The sequence below is a fragment of the Lepidochelys kempii genome, chromosome 1, assembly GCF_965140265.1.
Source record: "Lepidochelys kempii isolate rLepKem1 chromosome 1, rLepKem1.hap2, whole genome shotgun sequence".
Lineage (NCBI taxonomy): Eukaryota > Metazoa > Chordata > Testudines > Cheloniidae > Lepidochelys > Lepidochelys kempii.
Genome location: NC_133256.1, coordinates 137,698,927 through 137,723,026, shown reverse-complemented (window position 1 = coordinate 137,723,026; position 24,100 = coordinate 137,698,927). Strand labels below are relative to the sequence as shown.

At 43.0% G+C, this 24,100-nt stretch overlaps 1 protein-coding gene and 1 long non-coding RNA gene across 8 annotated transcripts in view; one reads left to right on the top strand and one right to left on the bottom strand.

Moving 5' to 3' along the window:
• LOC140915902 (uncharacterized) overlaps positions 1-11,287 on the top strand; it is a 51,091-nt gene extending 39,804 nt beyond the window's left edge. Inside the window, exon 3 of the long non-coding RNA XR_012160318.1 lies at positions 9,347-11,287. This is a non-coding gene — a long non-coding RNA (uncharacterized lncRNA). The remainder of the gene's footprint in view (positions 1-9,346) is intronic.
• The window catches only part of NHS (NHS actin remodeling regulator), a 345,504-nt gene that overhangs the window by 31,946 nt on the left and 289,458 nt on the right, over positions 1-24,100 (bottom strand). For all 7 annotated transcript variants that reach the window (XR_012160290.1, XM_073356202.1, XM_073356225.1 and 4 more), the window contains exon 2: positions 1,878-2,030. Coding sequence is in view for 6 of the 7 variants with exons in the window: in XM_073356202.1 (XP_073212303.1) it covers positions 1,878-2,030 (153 nt within the window). In the remaining variant the exon portion in view is untranslated. The remainder of the gene's footprint in view (positions 1-1,877; positions 2,031-24,100) is intronic.

Sequence of the window (24,100 nt, the reverse complement as noted above, 5' to 3'; positions counted from 1 at the left end):
GAGGTGTCTGTCTTCAAGGCACCAGCTACACTAGTCTCTCTCAGTTCCAAGAAAATGTCAAGCTCTGCAGAGTCTTTCATTGCCTAGAAAGCTCTAGTGTTGAAGTCTCTCCAGCATCAATCCATGCCCAAACTCAAGCTTCTTCAAAATCTTCTGGGAGTCCATGTGAGACAGGGGAATGGTTCTGTCCCTCTGTTCTTGATGCCAAGATAGAAGTAGTTCCATTACTGTTAGCATGCAGAACCAATGGAAGCGCAAGCTGGATTCTTTGTCACCGAATGCATTCTCAACAACATTGTCAGCTAAGTGCCAACAGCATAGTCTTTGTTACTGGCATTTGATGAGTGAGGCAAGGAGAACGTAACTTGTTTCTCTGATCTAACATTGGGTTTGAAGCACTGGCAGTTAAAAATATCTTTTTACTTGTCAATAATGCAAATTTGATATAGGAAGTATGATGCCACTTTTAGGTGAGCTTTTCAGAGTATAATTGCATTTTACAATATAAAAATACAGAGAAAATAAAATATGACAACGTATGACAAACTCTCTGCTAATGCTGCAGAGTTAATATTAAATACGGAGGATAGTACATTGTCAAAGCACAATTTGTTATTTAACTCCATTACCCATTTCTGTCCACTGCCGTTATGCTTTGGTTAACAGAAATTCTCCTGTCCACAAGATGGCAGAAGCAGATTATCCTGATGCTAGGACACTTGCTATGCTGATTGGCTAAGGAACCCACCCCCGCACAGTTTCATTCTAATTTTAGTGCTACAATGATTGTAATTCCTTTTTATGGCTCTTTGCAGTGCTATTAAGACATACTGCCCCCACAGTTAGTTGCTGAGTTTAAAACTGCAGAGAGGTCAAAATGCAGTAATTAATTGTAACATTTTATCCAGTTAAGATGAGGTTAACAAATTTGATCAATCAATTATTGTCATTAACAACAACACATGACTAAGAGAATTACTGATATTGATGCAAATCTACTTCACCTAAGGAAGCCTGCTGCTGAACACTTTAAAGGTGACCTGCACAAAAAAGGTGATTGTTTCTTCTGCTTGTTTTTTATATTAGATATTACATCAGAACAGCCATACTAGGTCAGATCAATGGTCCATCTAGCCCAGTATCCTTTCCTCTTACAGTGGCTGTGCCAGATGCTTCAGAGGGAAGGAACAAAACACGGCAATGTATTGAGTGTTCCATCCCCTGTCATCTAGTCCCAGCTTCTGGCAGTCAGAAGTTTAGGGACGCTCAGAGCATAGGGTTGTGTCCTGGACGATCTTGGCTAATAGCCATTTACGGACCTATTCTCCATGAACTTATCTAATTCTTTTTTGAACTCACTGATTTTGGCCTTCATAACATCATTTGGGAATGAGTTCCACAGGTTGATTGTGCGTTGTGTGAAGATGTACTTCTTCATGTTTGTTTTTAAACCTGCTGCCTATTAATTTCACTGGATGACCTCTGGTTCTTGTGTTACGTGAAGGGGTAAACATTTCCCTATTCACTTTCTCCACACCATTCATGATTCTTTGGACCTCTCTCACATTCCCCCTTAGTTGTCTCTTTTCTAAGCAGTCTTTTTAAATCTCTCCTTGCCTGAAAGCTGTTCTATACCCCAAATCATTTTGTTGCCATTCTCTGTATCTTTTCCAATTCTAAAATATTTTTTTAGGTGGGGTAATCAGAACTGCACTCAGTATTTAAAATGTGGGTGTACCCTGGATTTTTAACAATGTTTTGGATCTTTTCTACAAAGAAGCAAAACAAGGGACAAACCCTGCCTAGTGCGGCTTCCTGTTTTTTCATCTTTATTCACTAGTATGGGTAAAGGGAGGGAGGACTGTGGAAGTGGTTACCTCTTCGCAAGGCTCGCAGATTCTGTTTGGCGTGGCGGTGCAGCTCCTCCACACAGGGTGGTCTGGTTGAGGGGTGGAAAATATTTCTTTGCTGATGCCAAGGTGCTCGGTAGTACACACTCAGTTTACTCTCTGCATCCAGGTTAGAGACAGCTATAGAATCAAAAACAAGAGAATAGGACATTTACCCACTGTTACATGCAGCTTATCTGAAATAGTAAGCTAGGCATCATACTTGGAAGGTAAGTTACTGCTAAAAAGGGGGGTGCTGAAGGAGTCACGCCATGTCTCCTCCTATCTGGTGATAGGGACCACTATTCTTCTACATAACTCCACCATTTAGCATGTATATAACACCTTTCCTCTGTAGATCACACAGGGCTTTATAGAAAAAACTAAGTATAATTATCTATACATTATATCTCTGTGTTATATATGCTAGATGCGTGTGTATATATGTTAGATATCTAAGAGGCAAGTATCATTATTAAGGCTGTGAGTCTGTCACGGAAGTCACGAACTTTGGGTCTTTCCATGACCTCTGTGACTTCTGCAATGGCCAGCCGCACCAGCCGCTGCTGTTGCAGTCTCGGGCCACCGCCCCCTCCCCCCAGCAGCAGGAGTTTGGGTGGGGGGGCTCAGAGCGGAGGGTTGGGGCGTGGAGGGGGGTGAGGGCTCTGGGCAATGCTTACCTTGGGGGGCTCCCCAGGAGCGGCAATATCCCTCGGCTCCTAGGGGTAGGCACAGCCAGCAGGCTCTGTGCGCTGCCTCTGCCCGCAGGCACTTCCCCAACAGCTTCCATTGGCCACAGTTCCCAGCCAGTGGAAGCTGCAGAGCCAGCGCTCAGGGAGGAGGCAGCATACAGAGCTGCGTGGCTGCACCTCCACCTAGGAGTTGAGGGATGTTGCCACTTCCGGGGAGGTGCGGAGCTGGGTGGGGAGCCTGCCAGCCCCGTCAACCCTCTCCCTCCAGCACCAGTCCTGGGCCACGTGCCATCACTGCCCAGCACCAGCAGGGGTTCCGGGCCACGCTCCGAGGCCCCCCACCAGCATCAGCACAGGACCTGGCCCCCCTAAGCATCCACACTGCCCCCCCCCGAGCACCCACGACATCCCCCCTGGGCCGCTCCCCTCCCCAAGATTTAGTCAGGAGTATATAGTACAAGTCATGGACAGATCACAGGCTGTGAATTTTTGTTGACTTTTACTAAAAATACCTGTGACTAAAACGTAGCCTTAAACATTATCATCTCCACTTTCAAATGGCAAAACTGAGGCACAATGAGGTCAAGTAATGTGCTCAGGGTCACCTAGTGAATCAGCAGCAGAGTAGAGAAAAGAACCTCCTAGTTAGCTCTCAATCACCCACTCTAATTACTAGACAATGCTGTCTCACTATAATATGCTATATCCTCACTATCGTACAACACGGGTTGTTAGCTCACTGCATGAAGACTGAGATTACCGGATGATTTGAATTACCGCAAATTCAAATGCTACCTTTCAGAAAAGGTACTTTTTAATAGGCATTGACTCTTGAGGGACTAAAAATTTCAATTGCTCTGCCCAGAAATCTCAAAGGACTTCCTCTGAAAGTTGCATGAACCAGCTACACATTAAGGAAGGACAGAATTTCTCAGAAACATGTGGGCCCAGGGGAGCCAAGTTTACCTTTAGTGTATTCAGTCACTAGTTTTACAAGGGACAAAATAAATAAGTAAGCCAATATGAATTCTGCAGTTCTGCGGTGGCCAACAGAGCAGATTTGTATCACTACATTCAACAGCTTGTGTAAAAAAAATTTTTTTTTTACATCCCTATCTCTTTACTGCTTTTTTTATAAGCTCCAACACTAGTTGCCTGCATAAGATCCAGACTTTCTGATTATTTCTCTTTGGCAGTTACTCAATGACCTCAGGTTTCTCCCATAAAACTAAGGAGTCATAGTAACGACTCTGGTCACAGGGTAAAAGTCACAGTACTCTCAACACTATGCAGTGTGTGTGCACATACAGGGTGGTCAGAGAGGTTGGTTTTCACTACACAAATATGGAGCCATGAAGTCCTCCTAGCAGTGGGTCTCAGAGTCAGGGCAGATCCAGACAGTACTTGTAATCATAAATGCATCAAATCCCTTTCCTCTTCTCCCCTGGTCTTTTTCAAAAAGAACATTGATATACAGCACTCTCTGGCAAATGGTTCAGTTCAGTGACCCCATTGCTATCAGTCTCACAGGAGACCAGGTCACATCCCACAGTTCTTGACAGGGAAGCCATTCCCAAAAACAGCAGGGGTAGGAAAGAAATCCAGTCATTCATTCAGTTGTTCAGTGATAGCATTCAGTGGGGACTGATCAGCTAACAGTGTCCAAAGTTCTTTAAGCTCCTCCTGCTCAAAGTTAGGGACACCTCAGAATGTCTGTCTGATATGGTGGCAGGAACAGAGACCTGGCCTCCTCAAAGGACTGGGCTCAGTTTGGTTCTTGACCACCTGCATTTGTCTCCCACCCATACTGTTGACAAGGTTGCAGTTCAATACCAAGTGATACTCCTTCCCAATTGTAACAAGGAATACACGTGGGAAACTGATATCTGCAGACAATGAAAGCTCTTGGCTTCCTATCCATTCTGCTTACCCCCTGCTTACTCTGCAGGTAATAGCAAAAAGACATATCCTGAAGAATTTGTTTGAGTAAGAACTGCAGATTTTGGCTAATGGTTACAAAATTTCTAGGATATTCTTGGATTCCACTGGGTGTCCCAGATATCTGCAATTTTGGCTGTGGTTTTCTCCTTCCATTTCTCAAGGATACTGCCTATGGGCATCCAGCATCTGCCCCACCGACAGCTTTACGTGCATCCTTGCCATTGCTCTGCTTCCTAGCTCCTACCATCTGGAGGAGAAACAGGATGAGCTGGGAAGAGGAGGAGACAGCTAGCACCATAGGCAGCCTCAGTCCCAGTCCAGTCCTCAAAAGCAGCAGCTAAAGTCCTTCCTCAAGGGTTGAGGGGATTAACATGACATTTGCAAATCACCACATCCTTGACTCTGCTTGTATGTTCTGTCCTTTTCCCCTACTCTTTGTCTTATCTATTTAAGATTTTAAGTTCTTTGGGGCAGGGACTGTCCCTTACTATAAGTTTGTACAGTGCTTAGCACAATGAAGTTCTATAATTCGTTGGTTCCTAGCCACCTTTGTAATACAAAATAATAAATAATAATAAAGAGAATAGGCATACCACAGTGCTAAGAGAAAGCCACCATGAAACAGGAGTGGAAGGAAGGGACAACATGGAGTAGGAGAGTGGAAGGGTTGGAAAAAGCATGTTGTATATTTTAGTTTTCCCGGGCACTGCACCTTTCCATGTTTTAGGAATCTGATATTTGCAAGGGCAGTTGCCATTTTATGAGGGAGAGCTGAAGCAGCATGTTACAAAGAAGGCACACGCTGTGCTCTCTCATGGAGACTTTATTTTTGTTTTGTTTTCCTTACTCTAAAAACAATAATTGTTCAGATTGAAAGTATATGGTTGTTTTTTGTCTGTATGGAGAGAGGAAGGGCAAATCCCAGAGGGAAGTATTGGAAAGGCGGAACCACAGGAGAGGGGGAGAAAAGGGGAAGAAGCTGCAAGGGAAGAAAACCTAGAGCCAGCCTGGACAAACATAATGGAGGGAGTTGGCAGGCTATCTAAACTCCCCCAGTGATGACAAAGGTCACCCAAAGCCTTTGAGCAGGGGTGTCAGTTATGGGGAGGGTTGCAGGGCATGGTGGAAGCCCTCTTGAGGTCCAGGCAAATGCCCAAGCTGTAGGATACTCATCTGAACTAATCCTAAAGTCTGAGCATTGTGGGGTTCTCCTATCTCTGGTTTAATATGCATCTTTACAAAGCAAGACTTCCCATGGTTTCCAGTGTTTTTTGCAGTGTTGCGTCCTTGTGACAAATCGCCACTGTGTATTGTAACATCCCAATGCAATATACTACATGGGGCTGAGAATGAACATGGTGGTGGCAGATGTTTTGGGGGTAGTGATTTGCCTTTAAATATTAGTTTTGAAGCCATACTTATTCCATTATGAATATTATAAATAACAAATATCACCAGAATGCATATGCAACCCTTGGTGGCTGGTCTATCTATCTACTTGTATGGCTCTCATCACTGAAGAATCTGAACCGCTCACAATGACTAATGGAGTTTACCCCTTTGAGATAGGGAAGCCTTACCCTCATTTTACAGACAGGGAACTGAGACCTGGGGTGGATTAAGTGACTTCCTCGAGGTCACACAGAAAGTCTGTGACTGAGGTGGGAATTGTAGCCAGGTCTCTTGAAACCCAGTCCATCACTCTATCCACCACTCAAGGCATATTTGCAGAATTATCCATGGGAAAAAATGTATAAATGTTGGCAATCATTGTAATTGTGGTAAACATTCTTTATAGCACTGGGGTTAGTGGATGTTCATTATCACAGAATGTATGACGGCAGACACAAATAAAACGGCAGGCAGAAGTCACCCCTTCCCATCTCCACAATAGTTGCCTGGACTCCAGCTCATGTAACTTTGTGTGGTGGCCCTAAAGAAATGGAGAGTTTTACCTACTAATGAAATGTTCATGTATATTTCATTACAATGTGACAGATCCTGCAAATCTTCACTCATGCAGAACTCCCCTGGGCTTTAGTGGCAATTGTATAGCAGTACGATGAGCAGGGTTTGGCTGAATGTGTTCCACGAAGGTTTTAAAATAAAAATGTTGAGTACAATTGTGTTATGTATTAACTATGCAGTGCTATAGGCATTCATGGTATTTTACATGTAAACTGCCTGCATTCTCTCCCTGCTCTGCTACCCCTTCCACAATAATCATTATCAGGTAAACCTATGCGAGCTAAATATAGTATTACATTAAAGAATAAACACCTGGTTCATTCTCAAAGGATATGATGCTAAGAAGCTTCAAACATACTGGACCACATCCTCAGCTAGTGTAAATCAATGTATCTTCACTAGTTCCACTGGAGCCATTTTGATTTAGTCCAGCTGAGGATCTAGCCCACTAGAACAAATAAGTCATAGCTTTTTGCACAATGCCCACAGAAATGATTTACTATCATTAAAAAGTTCCTGGGTTTCCCAGTACATCTGCTCTCCTCTTTTATGCTTTTTTTTTTTTTGTCTTTTAGGCTCTGGTCCTGCAATCACATCTGTTAGCACAGACCCTTATGTCCACTGGCTGACACATTGATTGGGAGCTGTGTACAAAGGCTGCAAGTCCAAGCTAGTGGGTGCAGCTGCAGAACTGGGGCCTTTTCCTGTAAGCTCTTTAAGGCAGCGACGGTTTCATTTTGTGCCCAGAGCTGAACCTACTGTCTGCACTAAAATAAACAACTAAACAAACAAGGGGAGAACGATTTTGTGGTTAAAGATCACTGGGCTGGGCCTCAAGAAACCTTGGTTCCATTCTCATCTCTGCCCCATACTTGATGTAGAAGCTTGGGTTAGTCATCCAGTCTCCCTGTGCCTCAGTTCTCCAGCTGTAAAATGGAGGTAATAATATTTTTCTCGCACCCCTTCGTCTTCTCTCTTTAGAGTGTGAGCTGTTCAGGGCAGGAACTGTGATTGTACAATGCCTAGCACTAGCCTCTAGGCACTACTGTATTCTAGATAATAAATAAATAAAAGTAATACATCAGCTGTAAAACCATAACCCTTTAATTACTAACTTCTGACCATCAAAGTAGGCTGAAAAAATCCAGTATAGATGTATGAAATATAAAATTTCTGTCACCACATACCAAATTTTTTTTTGCCTTGACAAAAGAGGATCATACAAACTATCAAGTTTATTTCACCCATGAATCACTCAATTGTTTGATCTCTTCTGGTATGAAAAAAACAAGACCCCCATTTAATACAGTCCCCATTAGATACGGGTAATGTAACATTGGTTGGTTTTGTGTCAATCTGAGTCAAACAGACACACACTAATGACTATTCTCCTGAGCAGCTTTTGCAGTTTTCTAAAGGGAGGTGTAACCAGAGTTGATCACATTTAGTATTCATAGCTCTTCTCTTCCCCTCTCCACGCACTTCCATCATCCCTCCTCCTTATGGTTTTCAAAATCATAATGTGGCTAGCTGTGTATGGATGCTTGAAGGTAGCACAGCCTTGTGCACTCAAGCGTGTTTGTTCTAATAATAACGACAGAAAGGCCAAGCAAGAAAGATTTCTGCTCTATTTATTTTGATAGATCCAAGGGGTTCCCCCTACTCTCTCACTTGCCATCCCCCTCCCCTCAGCTCCTTCAGTTCCTTAACTTTCTAGGGTGGGTTTTTATTTTTTTTTGGGTGTTGGTGGTAGGGATTATAATTATCATTGGGTAGCAGGAAAATAATGTCATGTGCTTTCTGGTTCAGAGAGAAGGCATTACTGTATTTGTTGCAATATGTGAAAAAAGGCAGACCCAGGAGGGGATTTTTGCAGAGTAAGCGGGGGAGCCTATATGCTAAGGATTAGAAAGCTCAGAGCTATAACGCAGTGAAGCACTGCACAACAGAAACAAAGCCAAGGAGGCTGCTGAATCCTTCTTAAAGTATATACATTCCAAAAGGAAAAGTAGAAAAGGATCAGACAAATGAGTAAGCCTATTCTAGAGTCTGGAGCAGAGCTCCTCTTCTGAGTGGCTCTAATGATAATGACTCTCAAATCTGCCAACCATTTTTAAGAAGCCAGAAAAAATGGAGCGAGAGTAGGGGCTGTGCAAAAAAACCCAGGCCAAAAACTACTTTTCACTATAGTGCTGTGTATGGTGGCCAGGTGCTCCGTAAGTCCACAATAATCAGATGCGTGGGGTTGTGGTTGAGAGGTCCTTTTTCTCCATTGCTACTGCCCTGTATTCAAGAGAAGCTGCCCTTTCATTTTAGCAAGTGTATTTTTTCAAGGCCTTTTCAGTTAATAAAGGCAGCATATTTCGTGTTCAGTTCAATGTAACAACAAGGCTATATATGGACTTAGTTTAGCATACATCTGTCTGCAGCTAATGAGGATCATTAGCAGCAGCTTCCGTTTGATCAAACTCTTCCACGCCTGCTGCATGGGTCAATGGTAAGTTACTGTCTGTAAAGTTTATATGCAGAATATTGTAAGAAACGCAGAAAATTTATTCTGAGAAGGACCAGTCCCTCTCAAATACAAAATAATCTGGGAACACATTCAACTTCATCATGCATATTAGTGCATAAATGTTTCATTGAGGCAAGTGCTCAGTCTGATGTGAATTTTATTTATAGCCCTGACTGTCTCAAATGATTTTTTCCTTTAAGTACTTTTGTCTTTGCTGTTACATTCAGGGGGGCGAAGCCTACAATGCTGCAAAATGTACAATCTCTTGTTTGTTGTGCGTGCCTCACACTGTGTGTAAAGTATCAGCAATTTCTGATCTTTCATGGCAAACTTTTCTGCAGCTGCTGCTCTCCTTCCTCCTGGCACAAGGGCGGCTGCCCAGCCTTTCCCAACACATGACAGCAACCCAGAGAAAGAAGCAGCCATGAGACAGAAGAACTGCTGGGAACTGTGAAATAAGGAATGCTGCTACATGGCTGACAATCATGGGGATGCCAAAGGCTTTGGTGGTGCAATAAGATCACCAAGGATGGACACAGACGGAACATCCAGCCAGCCAGTCTTAAAGACCTGTCCAAAGATTGATCCAGGTGGCACTCAGTCTGGAAGGAATTTATGTTCTTTTGGGATTTGCCATGATGAGGATGATATCTTTCAGTGGCCTTCTAGAGTTTGCTAGTTCTTTCTTATGCATACATCTGAAGATTTCCCAGGACATCAGTCCTCAGCAGGGCTGGTCTAATATTGCAAAAACAGTTCATTGGAACTGCAAAGAGTTACTTGGATTGACCATGTTTCTGGCTCCCTTTTATTCATGGTTCACAAATGTTTGTGCAAAGGGCTTTTTTAATTTGCATGAACATTTGAGGAATGGCTGTTCTTGGTAAACAAGGGTATTCACTCTTCAGCACTGTTACTGCGACGGTTCAGTCATCCAACTGAGAAGCACAAATGATACCACGTGATTTAAATGACTACTCACATTCCAAGAATAGTGAATAATAAACTAAATAGTTGAGGTCAACAGTTCATGAACACCCTTTAGGCTGAAAACTGACGAAACCTAAAAGCAGATATTTGCAAATAAACAAAACCATGTGCAGAAATCAGAATTGGTTCATACAGAATCAATTCCCCAAAAGGAAACAAGGGTTACATGTCAACAATTTATTCACAACCAGCTCTAGTCATAACTTATGAATACTTTCCTAGGTCTGGTAGAAATATTCACTAGTACGTACTGATCACATACCTCACAAAACAGAGAGAGACCAGCCAAGTACGGAATAGAGCTGATCAGAAAGTTTTCTGAATTTCTGATGAACAATTTGGGGAGGGGATTTTGGAGACATTGTTCAGGGTAAATACTTCCTCCTCTAATCCTAGATCTCGGTTATATTTTTTGTAAGGCTTCACTCTGCTGAGGAGCAGCAGACTGCGCAGGTGTCAGGAGGCTCTTGAAAGGCTCAAGGTCATCAATTTCATGATTTTAACATGGGTCTTAAAGCCCCAGCTTCTTGATTATGCAAGAAATCAGCTTCCACATAAAAAAGAAAGTATGTTTCTAACCCTCATTTTTAGGAAGCTTGAAAGAAAGCTTGAAAATGTGACCACTAAAGGCTCAGAAAAGAGAAGGAAAAAGAACCTACAATTTATTAATTTTAAGAGCACGTGATTTTCACATAAATCTCATGATTTTGGGGGGCTTGAATCATGATTTCTTTTAATGCTTTGGGGATGGAAATACTAAAGGCTCCCAGTTCAAGGGAGGGTAAAGGCTGAACAGCAAAAGCCATGGCTTGCTGCACATTCCACAACATGCCTTAACACAGCTAGAACAGTCCCTTTCTGCCAGGCACGCAGGCAGCTTATGCCTGTCCATGGCAGGATGGAGAAGAGTCCAAGTGCTCTCTCTCCCCTCTATCGCATACTGGTGTAAGGAGAGCCACAATTTCTACCTAGGGACTTGTATGTGGACTCATCACCACAGTAACTGAATGTCTCACAATTGTTAATGACTTTATCTTCAAAACACCCTGGTGAGATAGGGAAGTCGTATGTCTTCCATTCAATAGATGGGGAACAGAGGCCCAGAGAGGACGTCTGTAACAGAACTGAGAACAGCACACAGATCTCCTGAGTCCAAATCCAGTGCCTCATCCGTAAGGCTACGATTTAGTCACGGAGGTTGCGGAAATCACAGAATCCATGACTTCCAGAGACCTGCATGATTTCAGCCTGCGGCGGTGGGGAGCTGCAGGGAACCCCCACTATCTGGGGCAATGGAGCTCTGAGCCACCGCAGGCTGTGGAGGGTATTCTGGGGCTCCCAGCTGCTACAAGCAGCAGGGAGCCCCACAGCTCCGAGCCACAGGTGGTGGGGGACCCGGAGCTCCGAGCCCCAATGAGTGTTGGGGCCCCAGAGCTCCAAGCTGGGGCCTCCACAGCTGCCAAGCCACTGCGAACAGTGTAGGGACCCTGCAGCTTCCCATTTTGTCATGGATATTTTTAGTAAAAGTCACCGCCAGATCATGGGCTTCTGCAAATTTTTCTTGATTGCCTGTGACATGGCCGTGACTTTTACTTAAAATATCTGTGACAAAATCAGCCTTACTCATCCACAAGACCACGATCAGGCTATTCATATATTGTACTTGCTTCTTGCCAATAGTGTGACACTTTTTATGTTGCAACCACATTTTCTAAGTGACCCCTGACAATTTCCTGTCTTACGGTGTACCGCAGGTTTGGGAATAACAGCTGTTGGGGTGGGGGGAACTAATGGACAGCAAAAAACTCATCAGCATTTAGTGTTCAGTTATCTGGACAGATTAAAACATTGGAAAGCATTATTTGGATGTCTTTTGGTATGCAGACACCTGACTTATGCATTTACCCGATATTGACTAAACTGGAATAACACCACATGCAATTCAAGAGGGCTGGATCAGGAGCGTGTGATTCTTATGCAGGTAAGAAGATTGTGCCATTAAGCAATGCGCACTTACCTGGAGAGTACTGCTCTGCAGTCACATTCCCTGACTCTGCCACATTTAGTCACTGTTGACCAAATATGAATGCAGTTTTAAATGCTTTTCTCTCACAGCATCAAATAACTTATAGCATGGTCTGCCATAAGCCTGAGCGTTTCAAAGACTTCGTTAAGGGATGGACGATGACCTCCCAGAAGTACACACCACTGTTTATTTTTAGGCCTTCATTCCTGGAAAGCTCCCCTGCTCAATGGTATCTTTTTCTCTCTCTGTTCTTATTCTCCATCAGTGCCCTAGACTGTTTCAAACAGGAGACTGCTGCAGCTGGAATAGCAATGCTTGATGAGCTCTGCTGATGATGAGTATCAAAGAGTGTATCTAAAGACAGAAGGCTTATGTTTGAGTGTCATAACAGATTTGCCCTTCTAACCCGTGAGCAAGGTGGGGAATAAAAACAGCATTTATACTGTATGTGCATGTGTATACATATATTATACATATCTATGTACATACATACAACCCCATTTTACAAACACACAAGAGTTCTGTAAAGAACAAATCCCTCTGCAATCCACCCATTCTGATGCACGGTGGCAGAAAGTACTGAAGAGAACTGCAACATGCTTATCTATTAATAAATGTCTTAAATATTAAATAATGTATGTGCAACCGTACTGTTTCTGTGAGCCTTGTTCTGTTATAGGCAGAAGCAAATCCATCAGGGCAAGCAGCTTAGTAAGCAAAATGGAAAACTACTGAGGTGCTCCGGCCGTATTCCCAGGGCTGCTGAAGGCACGTGACTCGACAAAGTTTTCTCAGTGGTGTGTGCATAAAATTAAACATTTCATCCTCTCCTTCTGCGGCTTCCACTGTCCTACAGAAAGGTTATTCTGCCCCAGCTGAGCTTCTTCATGTTTGTAACAGGGGGAGGGCTGATTCAACATGCAGCAGCAATGCCGGTGGAGGTCTGGAGAGTATGTCATCAGGATGAGGGCAAAAAGGCAGAAAACTGAAGAGCTTCTGCCAGGCAAATTTAAGGCTGCTGTTTGCTCAGTTTCCTTTCAAGCTGAGCCACTATTCATTCCAATTAGCTACTATGCTCCCAAAAAAATAGGGTTACAATATATCTGGGTTTTCCCGGACATTGCCTCTCTTTTGAGCCTCCTTTCTCTGTCCGGGTGGATTTTTCAAACAACAGGAAACGTCTGGGGTTTTTGCAGAATAGACCAGCTGCAGCTCAGAAAGAGCCCCAATTGGTCTGCCTCCTGATTGGTCCCTCCCCTGCATCTGATTGGTCCATTTCCCTGCAGCCACAGCTGCCAGATCCCACCCACTCAGGCCCCAGTTCCCATCCCTGGCACAGGAAGGCACTGACTGATGGCTGTCACTGCGTCCTGGGCTTGCACCAGCCACCCTGTCACTGTGACAGAGAGTGACACTGCCCCCTACCTCCAGGGAATACCCCCGCCACAAGTACCCTCTCCAATACCCCCTACACTACCCCCATTCTAGCTCCCCCTTCCTCCCTCCCGCCTGCTCCCCTGCTCCGGAAGTGTCCGCTTTTTGGGAATCTAAAATACGGTAACCCGACCAAAAAAGAAAGCATCTCTGTACTCTCCAGGGTACCAGAAGTATTGTGGCACCAGTGGCTGAGTGCGTAACCTCTGTAGCACACTCAGTAAGCACTCTTCTCTCCCCCCACACTGATACTTCTTTCATATACTGAATCAGTGCATACCACTGTAGCCGTAGAGTTTGCCTTAGCTGCTTCAACAGGTCACTGTAGTGCTCCTCCTTTTATCACAAAGTAGGGTGTGGTTGACTGTGATGTTGCTCTCACAATGCTGATTTCACATGCCACCATCCATGGTCAGGCTTTGCAGAATTCATGTGTTTTTTCTGCTTGCCTTGGTTAATACTCAGTTTCAGGATCTCATGACAAAACCATCCATATTTCCCGCCAGACTATTTTTAATGAACAATTGTATGCACATTTTTATGATAGGTCTAATGATATTTCTGCAAAAACTTCAATCGCTGCCTCCTGCCAATTATCTTACCCAAGATAATCTCCCTTGCATATTTATTTGCCTTCTGAAGTAATTCTCTTCTGAGTCTGACCCCAGCACCCCCTCTTCAGGAACAAGCACAAGCTCATGCATCGACATCCATACCCAAGACACAAGCAACCTCTCCACGTATGTCAACACAGAACTGGGGACCTTCTCAGCCTTGCCGATACACACTGGGAAGATACCACCTGACATAGAACTCTGTTGCCTTGGCACACATGGAGATAAGAACCTGCTGAACGTTCTTTGTATAGCAAATACATTCTCATTCTGTTTGAAGTCTTCACAGCTTCCTGATATCACCACCTAGGAGCAAAGGGATAGCTGAGACTCCATGTTCATTCAGTCCTGGGCTTCTCTGCTGACATCACCATTGAAAGTGCCAACTTAATACTACTTGTGCTGATTGTACTGTGAGGTAGACATCTGGCCATTAGAAACCAGAGTGAGACCACCAACTCATTTCACAACAGGACAATGGAGAGCCATCAGATGGTCACTGTTTTTGTTCACTACTGATCTGGGCTGGATTAAAACTGGTGTCCTAGAGAAGAAAGTCCCTATATCACATTACAAATCTTGTTAGCCAACCTGTCCCCAAATTTGCTTGTTATGACCTTCACAGTCCAGACACCCCAAAGGGAGTTCAGGGCGGGGGGGGGGGTTGAACCCCACAGAATAAGCAGTTTAATATTGTATGTAATCAGTAGATTCTTGTGCTATAAAAGTACATTGAGTAAGGTCTTTTATGATAGCTTGTAATGTTTTGAACTTGATGGTCATTATGAAAGGTGTGTGCAGACTGTGGTTATGAATTTACGCATTTGTGTATATATAAAACTGTGCTCATAATTCATGCTGCAACACTCAGCTCCACATCACAGCAAGGCAGTGGGCAGACGGGCAGGGAGGGTCTGTGCCTCCCCAGCCAGATGAGACTAATAATAGGTCCAAGCATCTAACACTGTACAGCCCAGGAAGAGACAAATAAGAGATCATGGGAGAGCTTTGAGACATCCCAGCTAGAACTTCCTCACCCTAAATAACCACGAGTCGCCATACCAGGAGTGAAGAGAAAAAAAAGGGGAGGAAAAAGCCCTTTACAAGGAGGCTTGAAACGGAAGCTTTTGTGCAGAACTTAGGAACGGTCTCAAAGGCGGAGGGCTGTCTGTGAATGCTGGATCCCTCATAGGGCTAGGGAGCACTCTGGGAAACTGTTCAAAGGCAACAGGTAATTTGTATTAGAGAAGGGAATTTAGCTAATGTAGAAGTAGAAAGCCTGAAGTTGCGTCTTTACATGTATTTTCTGTGTAACTTGTATGCATTTGCCTTTCATACTATTTCATCTTTGAAACTGTGATTCTTCAAGGAAATCCATTCTTGGTTTACTTTTACCCCCAGCAGGTCTGTGCTTGGAGCGGGTGTGCCAAAGTGAACTGATAACGGGGGGCTGTTTTCACACCTTTGGGGGTGACAAAGCAGAGGGAAAACGTCTGCTTTGTAGTTAAGAATTTGGGAAGGGCGGATTTGGAGAGACTCCGGACTGGAAGGGCCATTGCTGTCACCCTACAAGGAATAATTAAGGTGGTGGAAGCTCGGGTGAGACCTTTATGCTTGTGGGCTGGCTGCTGGTGTCAAGGTTCAAACCATAACAGCACAGCATTAAGGCATGCCAAGGTTACAGGATAGGTGGTGACAGAACCCCTTACTAGTTTGGGCGATCCCCAAAGCATCAAACTTGCCATGAGTAATGATGGTGCCATAATTCTGGCAAGGAAAGCCAGAGCAGGAGAAAAGTTAAAATAAATAGGAATAATAAAAATAAAGAACGAAGTGTGTAGGCCACACATTTCCCTAGCAGAACGGCATCAGGTTGTATATATATATATATATATATATCAGTATGTATATAAAGTCTGCTGCAGTTTCCACGGTAAACATCTGATGAAGTGAGCTGTAGCTCACGAAAGCTCATGCTCAAATAAATTGGTTAGTCTCTAAGGTGCCACAAGTACTCCTTTTCTTTTTGCGAATACAGACTAACACGGCTGTTCCTCTGAAACCTGGCATCAGGGATGCATCTTTCATAATGTTTTCCCCATCACTATCTTTAATTTACTCCTAACATCTCATTTATCATGAGAGCTCCATTACAGAGAAAGAACATTGGTTGTCTGACCTCAAGGAAAACAACTGCACTTAATTTTATGAGGAAGAATCTTCACAATATGGGCAAAACTTCAAGAGCAGTTAGGGACTTGAAAAAAAGAATTTGGTCCCTCAGTCCCTGGTCTGGAAGCAGCATGAACATTCCCTTCTGGGAAAATGAGAGAGCTTTGCCTTTCTCTTAAGCAAGGCCCCTCTGGCTGGCATTCAGAGTGACACTGGCAGGCTCCAGAAGAGGACTTTATCCAAGCTTCCACAGTCAGAGAGAAGATTTACTTGGCATGAAACCTGAGGGTAGAGAAAGAGGAGCAAATGTATGGGAAGGAGGTGGTGGGGGCAGGAGGGACAGAAAGATTAGAGGGATCCCCTCTATAAAAAGAAAGTTATATAAAACCCAAATGCTTTCCTTATTTGCACTAGTGTAACCCCAAATTGCCTTTGATGAGCTTGCCTGGATGAGCCAGTAACTGAGGGCAAATATTGGCCTCAAAAAAGAAAACAATACTGTAACACTAGCTGCTTTCCAACAACACAACTAACCTGCCTTCCTTCCAGATGGATTTTCCACTTGGATCTATTGGTACGTACATGGCCTCTGTCACCACAGAATCTGAGCACTTTGTGATCTTTAATGCATACTGATCCTCATAACTGAGGTAAGGCAGTGCTTTTATTTCCCTTTTATAGAGGAGGAACAGCAGCACAGAGAGGCTAAAGCCTAGATCCCCACTCTTTTAGGTTCCCCACTCTCACTGATTTCAATGGGAGATGGGTGCTTGAATACTGTTGAGGCTCTGGGCCAAATGACTTGCCCAAGCTTACATAAGAAGTCTGTGGCAGAGCTGGGACTTGAACCCAGGTCTCCCACGTAGCACTAAGCAATAATAGTTTTTTTGGTTTGTTGGCAATTCCAAAAAAATAAAAAACCCTTTTCTTTCAGGCTGCATCAAAAGCTTTTAAAAAACATTTTGGTGAAGACAAAAATGTTTCATTTAGACATTACCGAAATGTTTTGACCTTTTCAATCTAGTCTAAACTGTTCTCACATGGCGTGAATTCATGACTAGTTTCAATAGCTTTGAAACTGCATTTTTGGCCTATTTTCCTCCAAAACGTCACCCAGCTCTACTCTCTCCCAAGTCCTAGGCTACAGCAATAACCATTAGACTATCCTTCCCCTCTGCAAATCTGCACTGGTAGAAGCTCATAAGGATCCTGGAGTGAATCAAACACTAGATATATAGAGTATGCTTACGAAAAAACAAATCCCTAAGTTTTCCCAAGCTGAGGCACTTGGAAAAACAAGGAGCTTAAAAAAAAAAAAGCTTTCTGTAGAACAGTGACAACCACCCAAATGTTAAAAGCAAAAATAAGGCCTCATATTTTACCTTTTTTCCCCCATCTGCCATTTCAGCGCTCTTGGCTGGCTGCACTAAATTCTGTTTAACGGCTAGTTTAGGTAGCTAGCAACATTTTCTTTCAGCTGTATTTAGTAAATATTATTGTGCATATTTTATCTACTCCCAAGCACAGCAAAGGTAGATGAGAAAGTCAATCATCTCTTTTTTTCTGTAAAAACAGTGAGTCAACTTCTCCTTAGTTATAATGGTCAACCCCACTGACTTTAATGGGTTTGCCTGGGTGTAACAGAGAGTAAACTTTGGGTCAGTATGTGCCATCTCTACCACACTTGTTAAACCTCTCCTAAGTAGCAGGCAACTGATACATTTTAGTGACCCAACAAAAGAGTTATAAATGCATCCATTTTTGGTCTCAAAGCTCCCTTTTCAGGTGTCCTTTCTGACCCAACAGATTGCATATTATAAGTTATTTGCTTAGATTTTAAGCTCCTTAGATGGTGCAGGGACCATCTTTTTGTTATATGTTTGTATAGCAACTAGCACAATGGAGTCCTGGTCCATGATTTAGGCTTCCAGGTGCTACCACAATACAAATAAATAACAATAACAATGTATAGGTCCAACTAAAGGTACAGTATCTTGTGATCCTTATTTACCTTTAGGATATTTCCCCTTTATTTTGGCTGAATATAATTTTGGTGCACACTTGGTAGGATAGTGTAACAGCCTATCCCAATACTCCTTAAAAGGAGTCAACCTTCCCTTTCATAGAAGGTTAGCTAGAATCTGACCATAAAAGCTCACAGAGTCATTCTGAGGGTAGCGTTTAGCAAGGAGGAATGCAATGCTATGGCCAGTTAACTTGTGAGGTTTCACTTGTTGAAACCATATCTAACACTAGGCAGGGGAGTTTGCTTTCATTTCAGTGTCTTTGTTTTTATAAGTGAAGAGATCTCACCCCGAAAACATTTTTTTCCTTTTTAGATATTTTCTATATATTTTCTAAAACACGTATATTTTATACATGAAATATATTTAGGGACAGATTCTGGTTGGCTTAGCAAGGTGGTGCAACAGTGGGGAGAGATGGCACAAGAAGCCTTCCCCTCTCTACTGTTTGCCCTCTCCTCTGTACAAGAACCTACCATACAGTCTGGTACTTCCAACACACAAGGACCAAGAGAAGAAACATTAGATGCCTCAAAGGCAAGGTCATGGCCCCTCCCGCTTCTGCACTTGCATGAGCTGTGCTGACACGGGGAGCATGCGCTGCATAACATCAAAAGGCATCACAGATCCCAGTTAGGTATGTGCCCACCCATTGTACCCAGAACCATTTTGCCTGGGTAAGTCTTGACACCTTTGGGACCTATCGCTGGTTCAGAGCTTCTCTGTACCCTTGATGGCTTAAAATATGGTCCAGTATGTCTCAGTAACTACATATAGTCCTTTCAGACATTTTAAATATTAGGACAATTGAAACAGTTGTCTTTATTTTCTATAGCAGGGGCTAAATTGTGGTTGTAAAGTCCCAGCCTACAGCTTAACTATCATCAAAGGTGCCATTTGAGATGCTTCTGATCTGGAACACTGAACGTAACCCCCCTTCCCCCAAACAACATTCAAACTATTAGTGAAAATTAATAAAAATAAGCTGCAGGAAAACACACGCTGTAAAATACACAGGAAAAGATCTATACAGAGTTAAAAAAAGATAGGAAAGAAAAAGGAAAGAGAAGCACAAAAACAAAGGACACATAGTAATTTAAATTACTTAATAGGAAGTATAATTCTAAAATACTGCCATCAAATAGAAACCAATGTTTGACTTTTATACTTCAAAGAATGTCAAGAGAAATAGTGCACCATAGGTGAAGGGTTTCTTGGGTGAACCAGGAGTGTTAGCAGGAAGCATAGAAGACCAATGTCTCTTTGCATGAAGGAGATACCCTGCCATTGCAGATGAAGTTGAATCAAAATGCTTTGAAACTATTGTTTTTGCCAAGTTGTTGCTGGCTGTCTGCATTTATTTTTTTCATTTATCTAATAGCAAATAAGCAAATGTACTTGGGTCTCTGCTCTTCTGATGGCTCCAGGCCCTGTCTCTCTCACTTCTTCTCTGATTCTCCCAGTCTTAGTTTACCACTAAAGTGTTTTTTTTTTTAAACACACACACAAGCAAATCAACAGAACAGCTCTACGCAACTCTTCCATCCCCTCCCCCCAGACCTCCCAAGTGCTACTATGGTCAGTAAATTGGAGTGATCCCCCTTCCTCATTCTTTCCTTAAGATATCTGCAGCTGACACTTCAAGTGAATGAATTTGCTTTGTTACATGACGGAGCCAAGAACCCCACCTAACTCTAAAAAAAGAAAAGGAGGACTTGTGTCACCTTAGAGACTAACAGATTTATTTGAGCATAAGCTTCCGTGAGCTACAGCTCACTTTATCGGATGCATGCAGTAGAGAGCCTTTGATCTCTCAATTTGAAAATAACTTCTTTTGGGTCCTGGCTTACTAGTGACAACCACTGAGAGATCAAATAGAAATGTTGGCATAAACAAGGAACAGGGGAACAAAATAGTCTTTCCTGAACCAGAAGCTGTGAAAGAAACTCGGGAAGGTCATTGCTGTGTGAGAACTCTTCAGTTTTATTGGACTACCAATGGATAATGAGGCAACAGTCTTCACAAAGAACTTTATATTGTTATTATAGTACAAAGATCATGGCTAAGCAAGACAGCCTGGAATAGGTGACATCTAACTTGAAAGATGAAGCATGGTCTTAGATACTGTACAAACAAGCTTAGAAATGTCCAAAAAGAAGAAACAAGACCAAGGGGCAAATCTTTGCTGTCCTTGTTCAGTCCTTACTTAGGCACAGCTCTGCTTGACTTCAGTGAAAACTTTGCCCGAGTAAAGACTTCAGGTTTGGCTCTAATTTGATCCCCGCCACTTTACTGCATTCCCTGCTCTGTCGCTGTTTATTTCACGTATATTTTAAAAGTAGCATTTGAAAAAAAAAGTGCTGTAAGAAGTGTCAGACTGCTCTAGAAGCTCAAATCCTTTGTCTGCTAACGCACAGACAACACCCACCACTATGCCCCAACCCCTCAAGGGGTGTGTGACAGTCAATCTCCATATCTGTTTGATTGCATCCTGCCAACTCAGGGGGCAACTAGTGGCAACAGATTTTTATAATAAGGACATTGTTAAGATGGAGACCTCCCCAATTAATTTCATACAGACAGATCAATTTTCAGGCATCTGCTTATTATCTATGTTGTGCCAAAAGCGTGCTAGGAGAGTTACAGAGAACACGAAAATGAGTTCCTACAGCAGATTTTAAAATCTGAAAAGAATCAGAAGCATAGGAGTTGGGATGCAATCACCAGCAGAGGGGTCAAGAGGATGATGTTTAACACATGCTGTTTGTTCTATCATTTTTGTTAGATACGTTTTGTACAAGAGACAGCATGACTCAGGAGTGGCAGCACATCCAGCAAATAGGGCACTTGGTTTGGACTCAACAGCCTGAGGTTCTATTCCTTGCTCTGCCAATAACCCGCTCTGTGACTTTGGGCGTATCACGTCACCTCTTTGTGCTACAGTTTCTCCTCTCACCTTTTGTCTCTCTTTTCTATTTAAATCCTAAATTCCCTGGGGCAGAGCCAGAGACTGTCTCTGGCTCTGTGTTTGTATCGTGCCGGGTGCAATGGGACTCCCAGTCTCAGGCGAGGCATCGAGGTGCCACTCCAACACAAATAGAAAATATTTTCAAAAACCAAACTACTACTATCAGGTCATAGTGATGTTTGGTTACTCCCAAACTTGACTGGATTTGAAACCTTATGGAGAGGTGCTGGTTCATATTCCCTGAGCCATCTATGTGAAGGTGGCATTTTCGATGTATAGACTCTAGCAGCATAATGAACTAAAGCATCTCTGCCAATCACAAAAACTGTTTGAAGTCAATGGACTGGATAAATAATGGATAGCGTATCATTCACAAAAGAGATCTGCCATGCTCAATAAACAAAGAAGACAACCTTCAGATGAATTTATTTTCATAAAAAACCAAAATCTCTCCACAATTAACAGCTGTCCAGTGACTAGAGGCCTTGTGTGTAATAAAGTTTTTAGTGCTCAATTTAAACCTCAGCTAATTCTGAAAAAAACAATGAAAAGGTTGTTTCCTTGCCGATAACTTTATCTTCACGTATGTTTGACGGAGAAAGTACTGATATTTTGTGGATGGCAGCATATCTTCTTACACAAGTGGGGATGAGGTCATTGCTGGTGGGCATCTGGTTAGACAAAACTAACGCTGAAGTTTTTGTCATTTGCAAATTTAACACACACTTATTTTATCCAGAAATGAGATTTTTGTGTGTGTGTTTTTTTGGGGGGGATTACAGATGCAATAACACAGAATAAAATGGATTTTCTGAGAAAATTATTTTAGTGCAGACAGTAACATCACCTGAATCTGAAATTTGGGATTAATTTACCCCTTTTTTCTCCCCATCATCACTCCTCTAATTCCTTTTGTCTTTGAAACATTTTCTTAAGAGAACAGGTACAATTCCTACTGGGGATGAAGGGAAATGTCTTACACATCAGCTATCTTGGCAATAGTGAGCATAAGTCTGCCTTCTCTGTAAACACCTTCATACCCACCTTTGGGATGGAAAAATACTACCAAATGTCAGCCTTCAGGAAAATCTCTCTGCTTACAGATCACACCAGTAGCACAGAGAGAAATATATTCCTAGAAACTCTCACAGAACAACAGAACAGCTTTCAAGCCTCTAGTCTCTAAGGTCTTGATCCTGCTTCCACTGACTGAAGCCCATGGCACCATTCCCACTGACTTCAAGTTGGCACAGGACTGGGAGAAATTTCAGCCTTACCTAAAAATGGGATGACTGAGGGATACTCAAACTTGTGCCTCTCCCTCCACAGTGCCCAGCTTGCCAGGGGACTCTCAACGAGCAAAGGAACAGTTCATTCCCAGAAACAATGCCTCTAAAAAACGGTACTTCAAGTAACGATGTCCAAAGCACTGCACAATGTTGACTGGAATGATATCAACATGATGCCTCCAGGGTAGGAAGCTCAGATAGGAAATCTATTCAGCATATCTACATGTTACTGAAGTTGGATGTGTGCACAGGACTGAACCTGCTCCTCCTGACCCCCCGGTTAACTCATGATGCTGCAGACATTTTGGGGTATATTTTTTAACTAATTAGAACCAATTGAAGCTTCTAGGCAAATGTACATTTTTACACCATACAACGATAACATCCCAATGATTCCTTCAATGCCATATATAAATAAAATCCATCTCCTCCTTCAACCAAGTTACCCAGTTCAGCCCACTAATGGGCTCGGTGTTTCCGAGCCTGTGCACGAGTGTCCACATTGCATTGTAAACCTGGATTTACAGTTGCTGGACCTGAATCTCACAACCATGCTAACACGTCCAAAATGCACTATGCAGACCTTCTGACTCAGGTCTGTGGCTTGACCTGTGTCCACGCTGCAAAATGACAGGGCTTAGACCCAAGGCATACCAGGACTTGGATTCTGACCCACCCTCCTAGCAAGGTCCTAAGACCAAGGTTGTGAGTGCTTGCTGATCCAAGTCAGACTGATTTGTGTATGGATGGAATGGGGGCTTTGGCTCAAACCTGAGTCAGAGCAGTGTGCAGTGTAGACATACCCAGAAAGGCCTTGAAAAGTGCAAGAAAGTAAACAATTCCCTACTGTGTTGGACTAAGAGATTGGTGTCATAGGGAGGGAGTTCCAGAGTTAAAGACCCTTCACTGAGAACACTTCCACTGCCTGCCCCCTCCTACTTAACCTGAAGGTAGAGGTCCTCTCCTCTAGAGCTGCATTACAGAGTACTACTGAAGTATACTGCATTACACCACTTCCACAAATCAAACTGAATTCCTATACAGATTAGGCACATGCTTATGCCACACAGAAAATAGGGGCCCTGATTCTCCAGTAGGTCTCAGCTGTGCTCTCACACAGTGGATAGTGGCAGCAACAGGGAACCAGTTTTGGGTCCCTGATCCTCAGCCACCTAGTACTGGCAGAAATAGATCCACGGGGGGTGGGGGGGTCAACGACGGACGACTCTAAATTCAACTGCTGGCATAATCTCTTTCCTGACATGCCTCTCCTCCTCCTTATTCCAGGGTGGGATGGACAACTGGCATAGAAAGTGAGTGTGACGTTGAACTCTATATGATTTTATAAAAATATGCTAATGAGTCTGAATAATGTGACTGAAATATGCTTCATGCAAAAGGTCTCTTGAAAGGTTTCATTACAAAGTTTATAATCTACTGAATGTGGTGGTCCTATTTGTGTAAATGTATCACTCTTGTATCTGAAACTAGAAATATGAAATATAACTCTGAGGTCCTATTGTAGTTATGCAAAGTGTGGGCCATTAATGGTGATTTGGAATCTTAATGGCTCATTAA